The sequence below is a fragment of the Polyodon spathula genome, chromosome 8 (genome assembly GCF_017654505.1).
Source record: "Polyodon spathula isolate WHYD16114869_AA chromosome 8, ASM1765450v1, whole genome shotgun sequence".
In the NCBI taxonomy this organism is placed as follows: domain Eukaryota; kingdom Metazoa; phylum Chordata; class Actinopteri; order Acipenseriformes; family Polyodontidae; genus Polyodon; species Polyodon spathula.
The window spans coordinates 34,465,258-34,487,609 of record NC_054541.1 but is presented as its reverse complement, the minus strand read 5'-3'; the positions used below and the strand labels follow the sequence as shown (position 1 = coordinate 34,487,609).

At 34.9% G+C, this 22,352-nt stretch overlaps 1 protein-coding gene across 1 annotated transcript in view; it reads left to right on the top strand.

The window, feature by feature from the left end:
* The first annotated feature begins 4,736 nt into the window (after nt 1–4,736).
* Nucleotides 4,737–22,352, top strand: part of LOC121319851 (USP6 N-terminal-like protein) — a 41,822-nt gene continuing 24,206 nt past the window's right edge. Inside the window, exons 1-2 of the mRNA XM_041257722.1 lie at nt 4,737–4,879; nt 7,945–8,034. Coding sequence (XP_041113656.1) covers nt 8,031–8,034 — 4 coding nt within the window. The 5' untranslated portion in view covers nt 4,737–4,879; nt 7,945–8,030. The remainder of the gene's footprint in view (nt 4,880–7,944; nt 8,035–22,352) is intronic.

Here is a 22,352-nt window from a genome sequence, read left to right as displayed (position 1 = left end):
AATGGGTTTGTTTTATAGATGATGTAGTATTTACATAAACATTTGTATATAAAATTTTACACAAAGTGGAAAATTGTGGCTTTAAACTCCATAATACCCTTGCAGTCTTATTTTACCCATGTTGTAATGTTTTTGTTCCAGATACATTAAAAAAAAAAAAAAAAAAGAAAGAAAAAAAACTATGCAAAAGTAGATGACTGGGCTGAGGCTTGAACCCTACGCCTTGCAAAATGATTTACAGATATTATACCACGCAACTCAGCTCTATAGAAAGTCTATGTGCTTTAAATATCAGGCACTCCTATACTGTCATGCTTTAACTTTCATTCTGTAGGACTAGAGAAAAGCACAAATACTGTAAACACCTTTGTTGTAGGACATACAGATTTACAAATGTGTTTTGTGTGTGTTTTTTGTGTGTTTTGTGTGTTTTGTTGTGTGTTTTGTGTGTGTGTTGTACCTCAATGTACAATTATTATTTCTATAAACTTATAATCTATATACATCACTGCAAGTGAAAAATGTGGCTTCTAAAACAACATGTTTATTATACGGTTCACTAGAAATATTTTTTTTTAATATATAAACTAATCGATTTTCATAATTAGACTTAATCTTCTTTTAATGGATCGCAGCCATTATCCACAAAAGCTCATCCTACCTTGAACTGAGGTCCACTGCCGTTTAAATTAAAATCATATTCAATCAATAAGAACTTAGTTTCAATATCTCTTCTAGAAACTAAGAAGACAATAACATAGTTCACTGTGCTGCATCATTATGTTCCCTCTGTATAAAATCACTCAAGAGTTCAGAGAATTAATAATGTTTAATCTGCCTTTACCTTGATGTTTCCATATTAGGCTATGGCCTTAATATTGGAAGTTTAATTAGAGACAGTCAAGCAGACAACTTGATTGAAAACTTGAATCCATGGCACACAATATTAGTGTACGGTACCTAAAAATAGACCAGACTTTGCTGCCATCTAGTGGGTTGAAAGAGGAGCAGGTCAGTTTTTGGGTTTTTTTTTTTTTTATATTGAGAAAATATGCCAAGACCCGAGACACTTTCTGGAAATAATTTTTAGATAACTTTATACACACCCCAAACTATAGAAATGAATTATTATGTTATATATAATAAACAAGCTATAGATCCCTTTTATCACCTTTACATTGCTTTTTTCACAGAATAACACATTTAAAACTATAATGTCTTGGTCAGATTAATAAACTCCCTCAGGTTTGGTTCTTGTCAACATCACTGCAGCCACAGTAACCTTTCCTAGTCTGCCTGGAGTATATTGTCCATGTATTTGGCTCCCTCAGTTGGTTCTGGCCTTATCAATTGTTCTGTTTTCGTTGTGAGTTTTCATGGTCCATGCCTGTTACTTAATACTGGGACCAATATATGAGTTTCCTGCTGTCGTTGGGGAGGGCATTTACTGGTGCCATAGTTTTCACATGTGTTTCAGTGGCAGTGAATTATACCTTGGTAGCCACCATTCACAAAAATAATCACTCAAGACTTGGTGCTAAACAAATATCTTAAAATATGATTACACCAAACATGAATAAATCCACCCTACAAACACAATGGCTGCTCCTACAGCCTACCTCACCTAAAAAAGTTTCTACTGCCATCTCAGTGCTTGCACCAATGACACTAAAAATAAGGTCAGATTTTGTTGGCAGTTCTATGTGTGAAAGAAATTGATATGATAGTTACATTAGGAGAGTAACTGTGATATTATTGTTTTTATCCACTGAACTTATCCAGGATCACTCATTATTTCTAAATCAGTTAAAACAATGATCATTTGAAGATGAGCTCTGAGCTCATTATCCCCCAGCAATGATCTCACCTTACAGTGGAAGTGTGTAACTCTTCTGGGGGTATGTGCAACTGATACATACGATCTTGTGTTTGTCTGTTTAACTGATTAAATACAATCATGGATGAGAATTGCCTGTTTCCGTTTCTCGCACAGAATGTATCCCTGCAGGATGATATAGTTTTCATGTTTCTTGATGTTCTCTGGCCCACAAGCTAATACACCTACTTGCCATTGCTGTATGTTGAAATCCAAAGCAATGTCAAGCAGAATCATACAAAACAAAGACTTTACAAAGACCTTCCATAAAGTGTTTGAGTAAATAGCTTTCAAGTGCTGTGAGAACTAAATCGACATGCCCAATTTCTGTTATCCAAATGAAGTTGCATTCACAATAGAATATACAATGCAGAACACTGTGCCTACTCAAAGTTGGTTGATTATGTAAAAATCCTTTAAGCTCATTATTATGCAAGCCCCACAGTTCATTATTAAACTATAACTACAAGATTGTACATCTTTGGCCAAAAGTTTTGCATCACCCTATACAATTAACACATTTTGCTTCATAGAGTCGAACGAAATCTACTGCATAATGTTACGCTAACATATTGAATTACATACTGCTTTATAGTTTTCCATATACTTAACGAAAAACTGACAAAAATTTAAAAATGTGACATTTTGAAATCTAACACAAAATATACTATTATGGCTTCCGGTAGACCTTTTGCAATATCATTTTGTAGTTTCTTTGATTACATGATGTTAAATAAAAATATTTAAATTATGTTCATACAGTTTTAAAGGAAAAAAGACATCTCAGTCTTAAAATTCTAGGTGATGCAAAACTTTTGGCCATAGCTATACAAAGAAATAACACTTCCAAGGGTAGGAATCAAGTCAAGGTTTTTATACTAGCATGGGAGATGGTTGTCTTCAAGTAAAACTTGACACATTCTCTAATTATAGTACCACAAGAGCTTTGGTCTTGGATTTTAATGGTATAAAAAAAGTCAATTATGCTTTGCTTCCGATGTGAGTATGATTTATCAAAAACAGTCATTCAATGACAAACTGTTGTCCTATGCTATGACTGGAGAAATACGTCCCTGTACTTCAAAAGTGGACAGTGTCCTATGCAGCATACAATATACAGATTTAGAGTCCTAATGGACGTCAATGGCAGAGAGATTTTCTTTGTCTGTACAGAACAGTGGAGTGTATTAATGTGGTTGATGGTTCTGCACCTTTCCTTTCACCTTTTACATTCCTTGGACTACATATTTAGAATCAGATATCTAATACATATACAATACATTCATTTATTGAGTAACCTTGAATAGATACAAAGAGTACATGAATAATGCTGCTATCAGCAATTACTTCAAGCTATACCTTATATTTTTTACAAAGAGATGTATTATTTATTATCAAGGATACAGAAAAGTGGAAAAGGTTTGAGTACAGAGGAGGTGAATTTCTATCAGCAGAAATGAAACAGTCAATGCCTTCAATGTTGCTAACTTCATGTTAACCTTTTTGGGGCTATAGAAATATGTAAATATATGGCTTTTGTTCATGTTGAGTTTAAAAAACTAGGAACTTGTTTGAATCTGGTTCTTACTGTGCAGCACTACCAGTTCCATGTTTGAACTGCATACTGAAACCATTAGATTTCACAAACTTGCATCTCTGGAGATCCAGAGAAAGCTCTGTAGTAAAGGTGTTTATAAAAAATGATGAATTATAAGCATTGGGACTAAAGGCAGCGCAATCCTGTACTGGAGGAAAACATTCTGAATGAAGTGTAGTCACTATACCCATCGTTTTGTTATCACTGTGAATATTTGTGGGAAATTGCTTGATTAGGAACTATACTCCCATTTTACTTCCCTTCCTGGACGTGAAATGTAAATATCTCTGACAATCCACAGTGCCAACAAATATGTATATTACTGTCAAATATTCTTTTGTTGAAAATATTAGTAGATACCGAAGAACCTTGGCTTTTAGCTCTTCGACTGAACTTGTAGAGTATGTCAGAAGTCTAAGGCAAGTGGCTTGACAGACTGAAAAGGTGTGGAGGAGGATAGCCTATGTTATACAATGTGGGAAATGTATTTTAATGCAATCACTGCTATACAACTGGTACTTGGTCAAAATAACCTTACATAGAAATCATGAACACAAATATATATATCTACAGTATATATCTACCATCTACAGTAGGCTATATAATATATTTTTTGCAATTCATGACATATGACCATAAATCTAATGTAAGGTTATTATTCTGACATACACCTTAAAATAAAAGTGCAGTATGGCTAAGGTGACAATATGGATCTGTGTTCAACGGGATAGTTGGGGATAGTTCAGGCTTTTCAACTCGCAACCCAGTGCATTCTGGTAGGTTTGACCTGTCTCAAGTACCTTTTAGAGAAGGCGTCCCTGATACCAGAATGCTTACGTAACCCAAAACGCTCAACTTTTTCGGACTATGAACCAAACTTTGACAGGACGAACAACTTGTGTGGTCAGTATGAACCAGTGGATTTCATACCGTACGCTCACGAGTTTTTTCTCAAACCTCAACCCACATCTTAAGTAGCGATACTACTTTGTTTTTAGCTTCGACTGACATATATATATATATATATATATATATATATATATATATATATATATATATATATATATATATATACACACACACACACACACACACACACACACACACACACACACACACCAAAACTTTGCGCTGCTATTACCCGGTTTTATAAAGGCGTCTGCTAAATAAACAGATTCAACGTGACTGGCATGAAAAAGGCCTGGTGGTGGCGCATACCTGGAGTGGGACCAATCCCGAGCAGAAGCCAGGGGCGGGTTTCCATAGTGAAGAGTTTCAGAACTGCAGTCCAGGAGGGTGAGCGAGCGACTTCCTGGTCAGGAGTCATGATCGTTTTCACAAGAAATGTATTCAAGAAAACAAACTCTGCAATGTAAACAACGCGGCTTCAGATGTTTAAAAACAAGGTAATAATTATATAACAAGTTTAAGCCTTTGTAAATATATGAAGTGGCAACATTGTAAACTTTCTCATGTGCATTTATCGGTATATTAAATCGCTAATTTGCAACTACGGTAGAGTTTTTTTAATAGTGGCAGACGTTGCAAACGTGGATTTTACACATAGATGCATTTTAGAAAGATTGACTCAAATCTCCGAGTATTTGAATACATATTGGTGACTTTAGAGAGTGTTTTCATTTTGTTCCAAACTTTGGAAATTAAATTCATTGCGGCCTACTAAGGCTAACCCGGCACTGCCTCCTGCCGCAGCCTTGTTGACAGACTGTTGACCAGCCCGTTGAGTCGACTGATTGACTGCAGAAACCGATGTACGAGGTTCGTATTGGAAACACCGTCCATTCATTCATTTCACGTGTTAGGGTTTCAGTGTCTGCGGTGAAATTTGTTACAAATGGGAGCACGTTGAGCTTTGTTGTATTTATTAGTTTAACATATTTTAATGAGATTTATTTTAAATATATACAATTATGATTCGTAACCAAACATTGGATAATGTTTTATTCAGTTCTTAGCATTAATTTTGATGTTTTGCTTTTCGTTATCACAGCAGCTTGTGAGAACATTGTGTATGTTCAAAGCCAATGATGTATGGACGATAATATGCTGCTTGGTTAAAACCCGTGGCAGGTTGATTTTTACGACTATGTTGAGTTGTTGCTTCTAACTTATCAAATTAGTGTATTTTAAGAATTCCTGTCAGTTCTCCAGCAATATGGTTTGTTTTACTTCTGTCAAGAACGGTGCACCGGCTTAGTCGGTCCACACCGTTTTTTCAAATCGCTGTAGCACTTATTTATTGACGGACATCTAATTAAAACCGTGTTTCTGCAAGGTATGCAGATACATAGCCTATACATTTTTAAACATTTCTATTTAGCTGAAATACAGCCGGTATTTGGTTGACTTAAATATTAAGCTATTCGGTATGTTACTACTGAAGATTGTTGTTGTTGTTGTTGTTATTATTATTTATTATTATTATTATTATTATTATTATTATTATTGTTGTTGTTGTTGTTATTTGTTGTTAGTTGAACCTATGTAGGTGAACCTAAAGCTAGATATAGTGTTGACTACCTCTGGAGTTTAATGCTCACCTTTTAAGGAGCAGACATAAGCTGTAATAAAAATAAAAAGTAAACAGCTCTTGCTGGTTTCTGATAAGGGTGTGGTGAATGTGATTGGTGAATAATTAAAACTATACCCTGGCTTTGCTGTTTAACTTGAGTAGGTAACCAGTGATGTCATTCCAGCTTTACATTGCAACATCTAAATCCTGTCAGGTGTAAACAGTAATTATACGGAGCCCGTAATTCTGAGTTAAATATATTTGTTTTTGGATTGTAGTTGCCATCTACTTTACTGCCATCTACTTTACTGCTGGTTGTGGTCTTGCTTTTCTCTTACTTACAGTATTTCACCAGATCATAATACTTGATCAGTGTCCCAACATGCATGTTTAAGTTAAATAGATAACATACAGTGGAAACAACATCAACCTTCACTTACTGTTCCCATGTGATCTAATGTTTGTCACTACTTTCACTACTATAAATTGTTCTATAGCAGAACTGAGCAGGTCGGAAAGCTGTGTTCAGCCCTTCCAATAAAGGAACTGAAGACATACAGTATGCAGCTAGCTCAGAAAAATCACAAACACACAGAAACACAAAAGTTAAGGCTGTGGGAGGGAGAGAGACGTATACATCCTTAAAGCCATTGCACACTGGTTCCGTTCTGTCAATTAGAATCTGTCATCTGAAAAAAGTCAGTCAATCCATTGCACACTAGATGTGTTAATATCGTACTTCAGAGCGCTGATGTGCAGTAGGCGTTGTAGTAAGTATACCTAGTTTCAGTATTTTAATAAATACAATTCTGTTAATTCTTACATAACTTTGAACACAACAAATGTTAAATGTAGTATCAACGTAATGATTACAAACGCTGATGGAAAACATTTGCTAATTGTTACATTTCTACTAGACTACAATAATGTTGTTATGCAACACATAAAAATAAAATAAAAAACACCATCTATTACACAACACCTTGTCATAGCATCAAGAACCATAAGACCAATATTTAATTTTAAAAACATTAAATATTAAAGTTAGAAGATAGCAGTGAGCTACCGAAAATGGTTTCCATCACTTTAATTTAAAGTTTAATGTACTGCCCCGCTTTTCTGGCTGTTAAGTCCTGATCGCTGTTGCCCTGTCATGCTTCCTTCTCTGATGTGTCTCCAGGTTAAGCCATTGTTTCTTTACTTCCTCGACTACAATTGAAATAAAGTATATGCTTGTAGTAACCTATACTGCACAAAATCTTTTTTTTTTTTTTTCATGTTTTATAATACATATCATGCATGCCCAAGTCCACGGCAATGTCTTTCCATATTTATAAATCTTTGTCGGATTTGTCCTAAAGTCATTTTTGTTTAACGACACGCACAATTAGATGTTCCATTTTGTTCAGGGTACTGCAAAAACCCACGTGTCTTCCCAATCGTTTTTCATTGATCAGTGTAATTTTAAAGCACGTCAAATCAGATCAAATCAAACTTGTTTTGATTCCAAAACTGACGCATACCCGTCATACGACAATTACGGACTGGGTGTGTAAGGCGCAAAAGGTAATGCGCTTGATCGTTTTTTTTTTTTTTTTTTTGTTCTGTTTAAATGCACGTTAAATTTGGATGAGTTATCGGATCCAGTGTGGCTTTAATCTTAAAGGCAGGTTTACACTGGGCATACGATTTATAAGAATGCTACTAATGCATCACCTTGCGTTTAAATTGTAAACGCAACAGGCCAGTTGCCAAATCTCAACCAATCTGCGCTGTTTGTGACGTCACTTGCGTTCAACCAATCAGGTTTGAGTTCAAGTTCAAACTGCATAATGACTTTATTATATATATATATATATATATATAGAGAGAGAGAGAGAGAGAGAGAGAGAGAGAGAGAGAGAGAGAAAACCCTTGTATTTCTGTTTTATCCTCTAGGTCATGTGTGCCTGTATGAGCTTTCCAAGTATATATCCACCCCATTGGAAACCCCAACTGGACTGCATGCACAGAAACACAGTAAAATGAGTGAGTAAATTTTCTCTCATGCCCTTTGCTAGTATTCTGTTCAAGATTAATATGCAGTAGCGCTGTTATGAAATATTAAACAAACAATTTTGTATGAGTGTATTATTTGGTTTTATTTCAAATAAATAAAATTAAAAAAATCAGTGTCTGATTAGCTAAAGTTCTTACTTTACTGGCTTTGATATAACTGTTTTTTTAGCCTCAAATTGCTTCCTTTTACATTTAGTGTAAATAGACACAGCAAAATTGAATTCTTTACCAATGTTATATTTTCTTTTATTGTACTGAACTGAGTTATAAAGTGAATCGTTCCTTTTTACATCTATATAGACCTAGGTTATCTTTGCACCACTTGAATTAATTACTTTGCTGCAGAGTTTCCCATTTCCTATTGAATCCTGTGTCATATTTACGGAAACTTGCACCTATGTGTTTAAATCTGTGTGTAAATTGTTCTGGGGGGATTTGTGATTCCAGATGTCGGAGACAATTCCTTGTGAAACTTCATCAGTTTGTCAGTGTGGTGTTTCTAACTTCTAATTTTGGCATATTTAAAAAAAAAAAAAAAAAAAAATTTGAAAGGCTTATTAATACACTTACTGTATTGTACCAGACAGTACCTCTTTAATACAATAAATAGGTTTTGTTTAAGGGAAAACAAAAGTTTTTTTTACTAATCACTACTGTGTTACAAACACAATATAGTGCTCAATTTATAATGCATCTATGTTGATGTAGAAAAGTATTTAAAAAAATGTTTTGCAAATTTAGTGTGTGGGAGGTGTAGATGAGATAATAAAAGATGAGCCAACATTTGCAACTGGAACAAGTAGTGTCATAATGCAGATTAACCAAACAAACCAACACCAGTCATGCATAGGGCTGATGCGGACACTTAAATCCATCAGTAAATAATAGATGAACTGATATCAGTCTTTCTGTCATCTGAAGCTTAAATAAAAAATTGAAAGCCTAACAGGGATTGAATTATTCACCTATTTGTTTATAAGTACAGTATATGAAGTTAGTTTGTTTGTTTAGGGTAATATATTATGTTCTCCTTAATAACACTGTTCACATTCAACCAAAGATTGCAATCTGCAAGCTTGGGTCTTTGACCATACCACCTCATTTGACCACATACAATGTAGTTACTTGGAATATTTAAAACATTTAATGTGCGGGAACTGGAAATGTTCTGTTCCCTGTTATTTTATTCTATGTGGAGTAGGATGTTTCTTCCTAGTATGGTGCCGATGTTCTGTTTTAATCCTTTTAACAAATACTTTCGTATTAGCCTAGTAATTAAAAAAGAAATAAATAAATACATTTTCTAAATATATTTTTATGGATTGCATTTCTGTTTAGAGGGGAGATGCACTGCACTATAATGTTTCTAACTGATTATAGTGCCACTGAAGTTGATTCTGATTTGATTATTTTGCTTCATTTGCTGAAGGTCGTCCAATACCATAGCTGTTCAACAAGGATGCACATTTGACAGACTTTTTTTCGTTAATAAATTGAATTTGCAGTGTGTAGCTGGATGTTGACTGCAGGGTATGTGGTGGCAAGCGATTTTAAGCATATGGTTAATTGTTTGTAGACTGCAGGGAATAGCCATATTGATATTGTTGTTAGGTTATTTAATTCCTCCTTAGAAACCATAGATATCTGGATACCTTTTGTTTTACTTATATTTTTCACCCTCTCTTTTATGTTTTTAAAATAGTCCTGCATTTGTAACCTTGATTTTCTTTTTTACATATACAATACATTATGTTTTAATATTGTTACATTGCTGACTCCTTTTGATTGTCTGCTCTGCACTACCAAGCAGCAGCCCTTTCCTGTTTCCACTGCTCGTGCCCTGCCCCTTTCTGTGATTGTGCTTCCAACCCCAGGGGTCTGACTATCTTTCCCAGGTTTAAAAAGAGGGAAGTAACAATTACAAGTCAGCGTTGCTAAAAAAAAAAAAAAAAAAAAAGTTTGTATTCAGGTACACACCCAAATCAGTTGTTATGGTTCTTTGTTGGAGTTTTGTATAAAAGTCAGGACATGCCTCTACAGGTCTACTTTGTGTTTTAATAATGTATAAAACACACCTGTGCATTCGCAAGCATTATGTGGCATGGCCTGCAACTATGGAAGGATGAGCTGCAAGAATTCAGGTTTATATGTCACAACATTTTTATCTAGAGAACCGCTTATTGAGGTTAACCAGATCCAGGGATATGGACAAATGCATAGTGGAATGCCCCATTAAAAATGATGTGCTAATTGATCATAAAGTAATGACACATTCACATTTTTATCTTGAACCGGTTGTTTTGGATCATGAATATGTCTGCAGAACTGCTTGGATGAGTTTGAGGAAACTTTATATGGATATTTGTTACATGAAATAATGATGACACTGTAAGGTACTGAACTTGTATAGTGTAATTGATTCTTATGAGGTGCTGCTCTATACAGACAGTATTGTGGATGTATGTCTTGGTGTACGCCTCTCAATAGTACATGATCCATTTGTTTGTGAAATTACCTGCCAAAATTGGAAATGGCCTACAATGCTGTTTCATGTTTGATAATTTACTGTAGTGTTAACACTATGGGTAAACTTAAAATATATATTTAAGGGGCAATCGCATTCCAATACATTTTAATGTACTCTTTTAAGCCAGTGAGGTTGCAGCTTACAATGCTCTCCTGATTTCAGTTTTCTTGCCCATATTCAAAGTATACTGCAGTGTCACATTTTCATTTTATATTGAAGGTAATATTATGTTCTTTACAATGGCATAGTGTTTGAAATAGATGATCCACTATAATAGAGCAGGGTCATTCACATTTGTATCCAGTTCTGTTCTGGAACAAACAAAGCTGGCTTTCAGTTGGTGAGTAACACTTTAAAAGAAAGTTTTATGTTGAGATCAATATAAAATAATGATAACCTTACTGTATGCTTTATTCAATAATATCATCGAGTTTGCATTGGTGTCATTTTCATCCCCCAATTTTAAATTAGTTTAGATCTGCATCAAGAACAGAATGGGCAGGAAGCTGGATCTGGGAAGAAAGTCCTACATAATAATTCTAGATTGTATGCTTTACAATACAAACTGGATATTGGGAACAAAGCTAACCAGAGTTGGGGTAACGCGATACTTAAGTAATGCATTACAGTAATAATATTGCATTTGTCAATGACGAGGTAATATAGCACGTTAGATTTTTAATCTGAGTAATAATATTAGTTACTTTCCGCTAACAAAGAAACAAGTTTGTCTCGTTGCCTTTTCTCTGCTGTACACCTACATTAGTGGTTTATTCTATAAACCCATGCCAAACTGCTCTAATGTAGGTGCCTCAGTACCGATGATGCAATCTCTGTTCCGGGATGTCTCGTGACAGTAATAAGCCATGGGGCAATCAAATAAGCCTTTCTGAGCCTTGTCGTTGAATAAGGCTAGGCACTAGGAACAAAAAAAGGTATCTCTACATGTCAGTTTTGCTGAGACTTCAAAAACACAGGAAACACGTCTATCACAACGTATTTTTAAGTTTAAAGGACAAGGTCAAGAGGAGGATTAATTGTATTTGTTTGTTTGTTTGCTTACACAGTGATGGCCACATTTATTTCATCACCTCATCATTTTTATGTTTACTGTTATCACCATCACCAGTATGTTTTTTCTGTAAACTTTTTTTGTTGTTGATTTGCTATTTGTGGTTTTATTGAATTCTAACATTTGCATGATTTTCTGTTCATAATGTAAAATTATTGAACGTCAGGAAATATTCAGTATGTTGTTTATATGCCAAAAACCGCATGTATTTTTATATTACAAAAATTGTAAAAAAACAGTTTGACACTTTTTTTTTTATTTTTTTTTTTTTATAAATGTAGTCATCGCCAATTGTTGTTTTTATTATTTTCTCCCCAATTTAGTCGTGTCCAGTTATTTTTGGGCTCAGTTCACCGCTACCACCCCTGCGTTGACTTGGGTGCGGCGAAGACAAAATGGTTACTGTACAAGACCAAAATGTGAACTGAATCATTAGTAAAAGGACAAAAAACACATACCTTTTTGATATTTATAACGAGGTCCCAGGTTTTTAGCCCTGGCCTGTGGATTTCCTTTTACAATTTGACAGTCAAATCACATTACTACTTTTGTTTTGGTAGTGCCTTGACTTCCAGTATTGCACGTTTCCATAATGACTAAAAAGAAAATTATTTATTTCTGTTCTTTAGCAGATAGTGTTGCTATGAACACTTAGCAGGCACAGTGACTCCTCAGAACTGCCTCGCACCGCGCTGGTTTTCTTGCACATCAATGATTTTTCAAAGTGTGCATTATTTAAAGTAATTGCTGGACTTGAACCCAGGTCATTTTTGTTAACTTCATATTGATGGTGATTTTAAGTACTGCACTGGCAAATGGCAAACATGTATTAAGTTCCGGTATTGTATACTACTGTCAAACAGTATCTCAGCTTTCCTTCCTTTTTTAGTTGTCCTAAATTTTCTGTAATATTATACTAAGACCTTCCTGCATTGCATTCTGTATTCTTCTGAAGCACTGGTTCCCAACCTGTGATCCATGAGTAAACTCCAGGTTGTCCGTAAACAACTCCCAAAATTCGGTTACGCAGTTTTAAGCAACACAACAAACAGCTTGTGATCGTGCAAACACAATCATACTGAAGTGTCCTTCTGGGCCCTTGATAGGGTAAACACAATAAACACACTTCATTTCTGTGGGCCACCATAATTTGCTGTACAGTTTGTTAACGCATGTCATTGAATAGGGGAGGAATGTAATTTCACTGTCTGCTTGCTTATTTTTTTTGTTTTGTTTTAAGGGCGGAGACATTTTCAACAGCACAGAGAAACAAAACATGACACAAGAACTTGTTTACAACTAAGAGAAGAAAAACTTAAACACTGTAAATCTGATGTATTTGACAGTTACAACATTATTTTCTTGTGTCCTAATATATGTTTTTACAACATTTATAAATGTCAGGATACAAGGGGATATAAGCAGATACTATTTCATGAACTAAATTTGTGAGGTACATTTTTTCCCTTATTACTGATAATAAGGGAATGAATGAACTATTTTATAAAGACCCTGAGAATTAATGTGTATCATGTCATTCCAATCACAGGTGAAAACAGATATGGTGTGATTTGCCCAAACATCAATGTCTCAATAAAACTTTCAGGAAGTATTACACACGGGTCATAGAATAATTTTCTAATACTCTCTAAGCAGAATACATGATAATAAAACAAATACTTAATGTTTAATAAATAAATAAAATAATAATAATGTTTTAAAAAAAATAAAAAAAGGTTTATATCATTTCTGAAGTACTTTATACCGTATTCGCTCGAGTAAAAGTCGACCTCATGTAAAAGTCGAGTTTCCCATAGTGAGGGTGAGATTCGGGTATCTTTTTTTTTTTTTTTTTATTTTTGTTATTGAAACAGAGACTGTTGTTAGAGGGCACTTCAGGTGTTAGTTTTTGTAAATATATGTATTAGATATCCTGGCAGCAGATTTGCAAAAATAACACTTTTATAAGCACTTCCACCTAGAACCACAGTATTTTTTTTTGTTTTTGTATAGCCTACAATAGCATTATTTTAGTATACAAGCGCCACCCCCAGTTCCTTCTCAGCCCACATGGAAGTATGTATTTCAATGGAATGTGGGAGGTGGTGTGGTCTGGCTGTACAGCTGTGTCTTTTACGTGACAGCTCTGGATGTGAACAAACCTGGGATTCATTTATATACATATACATATGTATATATGTGTGTGTGTGTGTGTGTATAGATAGATAGATAGATAGATAGATAGATAGATAGATATAATATACACAGAACCTTGCAAAAGTATTTAGACCCCTGACCAATTCTCTCATATTACCGAATTACAAATGGTACATTGAAATTTCGTTCTGTTTGATATTTTATTTTTAAAACACTTAAACTCAAAATCAATTATTGTAAGGTGACATTGGTTTTATGTTAGGAAATATTTTTAAGAAAAATAAAAAACTGAAATATCTTGCTTGCATAAGTATTCAACCCCTGTGCTATGGAAGCTCCCAGTTTGCACCGATGAAAGAAATTGCCCTAACGAGGACACAATTACCTTACCATTGGCCTCCACCTGTGAACCATTAAAGTTGCTGTCACATTTTCTGGATAAAAACCCCACTGTTGAAGGATCATTGGTAAGGCTGTGAATCTGAAGGAAAATGAAGACCAAAGAGCATTCTACCGAAGTTAGAGATAAAGTAATACAAATGCATAGATTAAGGAAAGGGTACAAAATAATATCCAAGTGTTTGGATATCCCAGTGAGCACAGTTGGATCAATAATCAGGAAGTGGAAGCTGCATCACACAACCCAGGCACTGCCCAGAAAAGCACGTCTGGAGTTTGCCAGAAAGCATGAGAGTGACATTAAAGTTTTGCTGATATAAGGGTTTTTTTGCTCGTGTAATACTCTTTTATTCCAATAAGGTAAAACAGTTTGATCATTTAAAATGTGGTTCCTTATTCACTGACTGTGGCTGTCTCTGTTTGTTCTACTGCCAAATGATTAACACAATGATTGCCTTGTCTTGATTTTCTCCAGACTATGCTTCTTGTTTGCTTTGGGGTATACTGCAAGTACTAAGGAATTGTTTGAGCTCTGGCTCATAGGAAGAGTGCCCCTACTGACCTGCCAACACCACATTCTACAGTACCTATGGAGGTCCACGTCCTAACTAGACCAGACTTTGTATTGTTTCAGGGTCCAGAGTTTTATTGGTGAAGACAATGAACATCTGCCAACTCTGAATCTCTGGTTGATTTTTGTCATAATTGGTGTTCAGTTCGATCAAGCAATAAGTTCCAGTTCTGGTCATGTCTGAATATACTGTGGTGTAATTATGAATAAAACTGCAGCTCCCATAATGCATTAACTGCATATGGTAAGTTATTTAAATAAATGGTTGTATAATCCTAATCTCTCTTGTCTCTCTCTCGATAGATAGATTCTCAATAAATATAGTTTAGTTATCTGTGAATTTCTTTTTGTTTATCAATGGTTGACTAGTCAAGCTGATGATTATAAAAGCTAGAAGAAACAAAGGAAGCACAGAACACACACAGCTAATTCTCTATGTATTAAACAGGAAATGTGCATTAATTATCACCATGAATCCTGAAATAGCTAATGCACTTCACAGTGTTCAGCTTTCAGAATTAATGATGCCAGTCTAGTCTTTTTACTAAAATAATTAATAAGTCCCCTTTCAGAAAATTGAAAATTGTCAATTATTTGAAAAAGAGATGCAAATAAAATCAACTTACTGAAATGTTATGTGTAACTGCACAGAGAAAGGGTAGCGGTGGAAATGGATGGATTTTTTGGTGTGACTTTGTTATGTTTTAAGAGCCCATTGATTTGGGGAAACCATAACATGCAAATCTAAAATTAGTGGAAACTTGGACATTCATGCAGTCGCTCAAATCCAATGAGAGAATGACCGGCGTGCATACTAGAACATCACAATGCTAAACTGAGCTTAATAAAAGAAAAGTAAGCAGTCAAATGCCGCTGTTTTAAAGATGTATTTTTATTGTGAAAGAATTTCATTGTCCCATTATAATGGGCAGCATAACATTTGCCCAAGGCCTGTATAAAATGCACACCCCACAGAAGGGCATCAAGCCAGTGAACATGAAGGCTTTCACAGTCCACTGCAAAGCAGCAAAATAGTTCCAAGGCCACATGCTGCTGCAGTGTCTGGTTATAATCTTCATCAATCTTTAGATAGGTGCTTGGAAAAATTTAATGTGATTGATGTCCTTGTTCTACAGAATCTGCACTCCTGTCAATCTCATTGGGTTTCGCCTTGAAAAAAGAATTAATTCATTAAACAGAGAATATGTTTTCGTGTAGCGTGAAGTAGAAACTTGATAATTCCTAGTTTTGTTTTTAAATTTCTTAGATGAAATTAATGTAGGTTGTCTGTTTAGCTTGAGCAAGCCATTATGGATCGATCCTGCAACAAAAGGACCAAGCTGATGGCAAAAGCCAGTTGAGGGAAAGGGTTAAAATCCACCCTCACATCTAGGCTAATTTTCGATCCCAGCCAGAATTCCGTCCTCCTGTGCCAGTGTATTATTGAGTCAACAGCATGAATTTACCAAGTACCTGTTTATTTGTTCATAAGGCAAGAACGGTCACATGCTGGTAAATAGTAGGATTAAACTTAAGTAAATAATTAAACGGAATATTTCTTATAGACCTGTAAATGTTTATGCATATGTCTTTGTAGCTCGTAGAGCAAATATTAGCAGTTTTAGCAAATTGGGCATTTAATTGTAAAGAATTGTAAAGAATTTCATTAAATGAAACAGACTGAGGTTGGTATTAAGTAGCCTTTTAAGGTGGCAAAGACATTATATTGTACCCGCCTCTCTTAATGTCCTTATAATATCAATATTCTGGCATCAAAGAGGAAATTGAAATGTTACATATGCAGTAAAGTTAAATTACTGGCATGTTAAGATGATAATGCAGGAAAACCTTATTCTTCAATAAAAATAAATATACTCTATTCCCTTACGCAGCAGATGAAGATGATTTTTGATCTTTAGGAAGGGAAGAGTTAGGTTTCCAGTTTAACATGCATATTTTCATTTTACTTGCAGAGATATGCCATTTTCCCACAGCACTGTATCACGTTTAAAACTGATGTTGATGACAGAGACATTACCTGTAGCTAACAATAGTAGATGTTGTGCATCATCATTTAAGCAGATGCCGTGCTTAACTCACAGTGCTCATATGTAGTAGGTTGTAAGCTGTTCTCTGGATTTCTTGCACTTGATGTTAGGAACAAGAATTCAGATCATGTACTGGAAAATCAGAGGAAGCATGAATAAAAGGGGGAAGGGATTTTACTTTGTCGGTCAAGTACTGTAGGATATGCTTACTGAAGTTGAAGATGTGTCTTCTTGAAGACTGCTCTTTGAAAACAATTCTATCGCAATAAGTGTCCTGCTTCTCAGTACTAAAGGTATGTGCCATATGCCTCTTTGTGTAACTGCCTGTTCATATAGCTTTAAACAAAAAAAAAAAAAGAATGCCTGCATAGTGTCTTTACACCTCTGTCTTACTGTTTTTTGCTTGTGGACATGATACTATAGAAACAACTTCATCAAGGAATAAGTAGCCTACATATTTAATGATTGATAATTCAGCTAGATCTGCCAGTTTTGCTTTTACTATATTATTATCATTAACCTATGTGCTGGATCCAAAAGAAATGCATTGTTTGCAATCTGTTCCAATTATTGTGGTTGACTGCTGCAAAATGTTGATGTTTAAATGAAGAGAAATTGTAGAGACTACAGTATCATAGCTAGTGCTGCTCAGGCGCAGCTGTGTGCTCTGCATGTAGCTCAAAGGTGTTGCTGTTGGCAGAAAGTAGTCGGTGGAGGGATGAAACCTGTTGGAATTCAAGCACAGCAGCTGGACCCAGCTGTCCTGGGAACCAGCAATGACGCAAGTCTTCCAGATTGTCAGGGAACTAGTGTCACCATCAAGACAGAGGGCAGCTTCTGGAAAGAGAGGTAGGGATTGCAAGCGGAACTAAAATATAGTGTGCTATTACAAGAAAGCACAGTTCAAATGCATGCTGGTCAGTTTTACAGCTTGACTAAAAGCAAAGCAATTAATGTGAAATGCCTTCGTTAAGTGCTTTTTCGATTTTCTTTGGCTTTTATTTCTTTGTTTTCCTTCTATGGCAACAATAGATACAACTTTTGAAACTGTAAATTTCTAGAAATATATATATATATATATATATATATATATATATATATATATATATATATATATATATATATATATATATATATATATATATGATTTTGTTTGTTTTAGTAATTGTACACTAACATTTTATAGTGGAAGGTGTGATGCAGCAATCTTATCAAAGAATGCCGGGTGCCAACCTCTTATCAACACAAAAATAGGGAAATGGGAGTCTTGTGACTTGAAAGAAAAAAAAGTATTTCGGAGATGTAGGGAATAACCCTCTTTTGGGTCTAAAGTCTGTGTGCTTGGCTCTGCACATCAGGTCGAACGCTGTTCCATCTTGTTTCAGACCTTTGCGTTTTTTTAGTGGACAAAGCAGAAATTAAATTTACATTTTGTGAGAGAATAATCTTTAGCAGATTACTTCAAATAACAACAGTAGGGTGTGCTTTGGTGAGGAATTGGCAGGATAGGTAGCCCAAAGGACATACTGTACTGAATACCCTTTATATTCAGAATATTTTAGAAAAATATTAATAATCTATATTGGGTTTTTCTTTTTTTTTTTTTTTTGGGGGGGGGGGGGGGGGGGGTGTAGTGATGTTCCTGAAAGTAAGATTTCCAGGCGGTCTTGCTAAATTTAATTTTTGGTTTGATGAAAACAAATGTGAAAGTGTTCCCTTTTTAATTTACATTTTTGATACCCTTTCAACCAAAAATTTTTGGTGTTAACCAAAGTGGGAAGTGAGGTTGTGTTAATAAAGGATTCACACAATCCTCTTCTGGTAATTTTATCTGAATTGGACTTGTGAAGTGCTTGCTGTTTAATCCTTGAGAGTTGCCAAAACAAACACCTACATTTTTGTATTTATATAACGTATAATTTCACAAAATACACCAGAAAAAATGAAAAACTTTTTTTTTTCCCTACCTTTTCAGAGGTCCTCTTTCAACAGTAGAACGTGTTTTATCTAAATTATATTAGCTTAGGTAGATGGATAGATAGATATTTCTTTGACCTACAGAACAGTTAATAATATTCAACATAACCAACTTCGCAAAATAGTAAACCACTACAATGAAAATGTCAACAGGTTGCATAACACTACAAACATTGCATAAACATCAAACTATAAACATGTTTTTGCATATATCCATATAGCAATGACAAGGCTCTGTCTGCATTTCACCCAGTTTGTGTTTTTATTGCACTCTGCTTGTTATGATGTGTAACTGTGGCATAACCCCTCATTATCTCAGTCTCCAGATATCTCGGGACCACTGCTGGTTCTACAGAATATACAGTAGAATATTCAGTAACGGGTTGGTTGGTCATACTTCTGCCCAGCAATGTGAATTCAGTAGCACATCCTCATGTTTGCAAACACCATGCCAGTTATTATATTAGAGCTCTAAAAGAATAAATAAATAAAAACAGCAGGTGTATAAAAAATGGTGTCACACCTTTAGATGCATAAATAATTGGATTGTTACATTATATGTCTGTCCATAATACAGAACTAGAAGTACAAAGAATAAAGACAGTATGCTGTAAATGATAGCTAAGCCTAATATCTGATGCCTTTTGCCACCACATACTCTTGTGAAAGTGGATTTTCCGTGCTTGTTGGGGTGAAATCACAGTACCGGAGTAGGCTGGATGTGGAACCAGTTTTAAGGCTAAAATTGTCATCACTGCAACCAGACATTCAGGCTGTGTCATTGCTGAAACAGCACCAGCCATCTCATTAGATAAGTTAATCTATTTCCTGTATGGTATAGTTATCACTTGCTGCACTATAGTGGAAAGCTAAATGAATGAATAGAATTTCCTTGTGTAGCGGCTGTGTGACACTATGATGGTAGTAGATGTTGGTCTGTAAAATGTATGGAGGTTCAGAAGGGGTCCGCACACCCAAAAAGGTTGGGAACCAGTTTTAACAGATCACATTAATTATGAGATGTACAATAATATTTGGATATAATATGAATAGAGCTAATGCAGAGATTACATGGATGTTTATACAAGCATATGCTTCCAAATAAACCTATTTCTAAAGTTTAGAATATCACAAAAGTAATTACTTGCATGTGTTCACTGTTTTTCGCTGTCCTTTTGAAATGTAAAATGTAAATCGAAACTTTGATTTGTCAGGTCAAAAAAATTGCAGACGGACACCTCTGACTTTTATAGTGATGGACATAATCAAAGCAAACAACTTCTCAGTCAATCTGTGTAAGTAAACAGACAAGTCTGGCTGGTTCTCACAGGGCTTGGCTGTCTGTATGTGAAGTGTGGTGCAGTTTGAGAATGGATATGCTATAGGTACACGGCTAAGAGAGGCATAGCATGGAATCAAACATAGCCGATGGTGGCTATCCAAAGACACTAGGGAAATAGAACATAGCCGATGGCAGCTGCAAAGGGATTAGCAAATCAAGACTGCTGTAGAATGAGCAATCACTTATTTTAACAGGAGTAAATAGGAAACTGCAGTTGTGGCATGTTACGGACTGAACTGCTTTTCATTCTTTTAAGGTTTGCATGATTACCGATCAAACTGGATTGCATTTTAAATTGTGGGAAGATTTACAGACCACCAATAGAGATACACAATCGTTGTTTCACAAGGCATAACAAATGACTGTCAGGCATAAACATTAAGATTAGTCGGTACTATATAAATATAATTACATCTGCACTATGTGGAAATTTATCTCATAACAAATACTTTATACTGTACAGTCACCTGAAAATATTTTCTAATTTCCTTACACTCAATCAGGATTTGTTATTCATTTTATACATGCATATATAGTCTCTTTCAGAAACAGTGGTTCAGGTAATCCTCTGCAAAAGGGGGGAAAAAAAGTGAAACGTTGGCAGAACTCCCTGTGGCCACATGTCTAGATGATGCGTCTCTGCCACCTATCCCTCTGTGTGGTGGTGTTTTTTTTTTTTTTTGGTTAACATCTGTTTAGACCAGCTGTTGAGAGGGGGGGGAATTAAGGCATGTAAATCAAAATGTAAAGGTACTACCTATATAATTCTTAATTATATATAATGTTTTTGCTCAAAAGAGCCAACTTCCCAGTGTTTTGGTATGTTTACATACCTTTGTCAAGGGAAAGTGTGTTTGAAAACAAAGTGGAGGTACTTATAGGGTTTGGATGTCATGGCAATTACACTAATTTATTTCTGTTTAAATCTATTAATGTGATTGTGATGTCATTCACCACATACTGTAGTTGATGTAATTCAGTACTATTTCTTTCTAGTTAAACCTTCAGGAATCATGCAGATTATTGAGAAAGAATTGTGAAAAGTTGACACTCAATTGGTACTGAGTTTATTTATCCATTTATTTTCTTTTATTAATGGTAGTATTTTAACCTTTTTTTATTGTTATATTCAGGTAGTTCATTTCTATTTTGTCAACCTTTTACAATTCTTTCTCAATAATCTGTTCTTTATATCCTTTTTTTTAAAAGATGTATTTTTAATTCCTTTTTATGTTTTTTAGTCATTTTCATCAGAGCAGGTTCTTTTTATCCTTATACCCAGCCCTTTAGCAATGACTCTTTTTGTATGGATAGGATGTGAAGATGACATATGTAGGTACTGATGCATATCAGTAGGTTTTGATCTGTTTTAATAAATCTTTGATCAAGTTTAACCAAGGTATCTAAGAATTCAGTTTCTGATTTTGTCCACGTTTTGCCCCCATTTGCCCATGTATGTGCTTGCAAAATACACGCCTAACTTTGAGCCCATTGTTGTACTATCATTCTGCTTGAAACCTTTATTTCCAAATGTAAAATAACTGTTTCCTATTGACTGTGTCTTCTGTAGGTATTGTGTTCGTTTCTGTTATCCAGTGCCTCTTTACATGCCTCAAGTTTCATTCGTAGGAACACTGGGGTACAGGGATTTTACAACCATTCAAAATCAAATAGTATTCTCTGGAAGTTTATTTTTTAATCTGTTAATCCTATTCAGAAACTGTGTTGTATTTTTATCATAGCTAGGTAAACTTTCAACATGTGGCTCGAGTTGCCTCTCGGCTATTTCTGCAATAACGTATGTCAGGTTATCAGTTGTGCTAACAATCATTCACATTGGGTGTTTATCTTTGTGCATTTTTGGGTAGCCTCTAACCAAAACTGTTCTTGAATTTTGAGGGAGCGTGTCATTTTGTAATTCTTTTGATATAAATCCATTTTTATAAAATATATCTGCTAAAATTCTCACTTATTTTATGATATTAATGTTTTTAGTTTGTACTTCTTCATATGTATTTATTTTGCAATTCCGTCCCTACTGCTTTCATATAATCAACTTTGTTCATTACTACCACCTGAGAACCTTTATCTGCTGACCTTAATGATATCATCATCCTCTATTTGTTCTTTTAGAGCAGCTTCATCATTTTTAGTGAAGTTTACCTCTACTTTTTAAACATGTTATTTCATTCCTG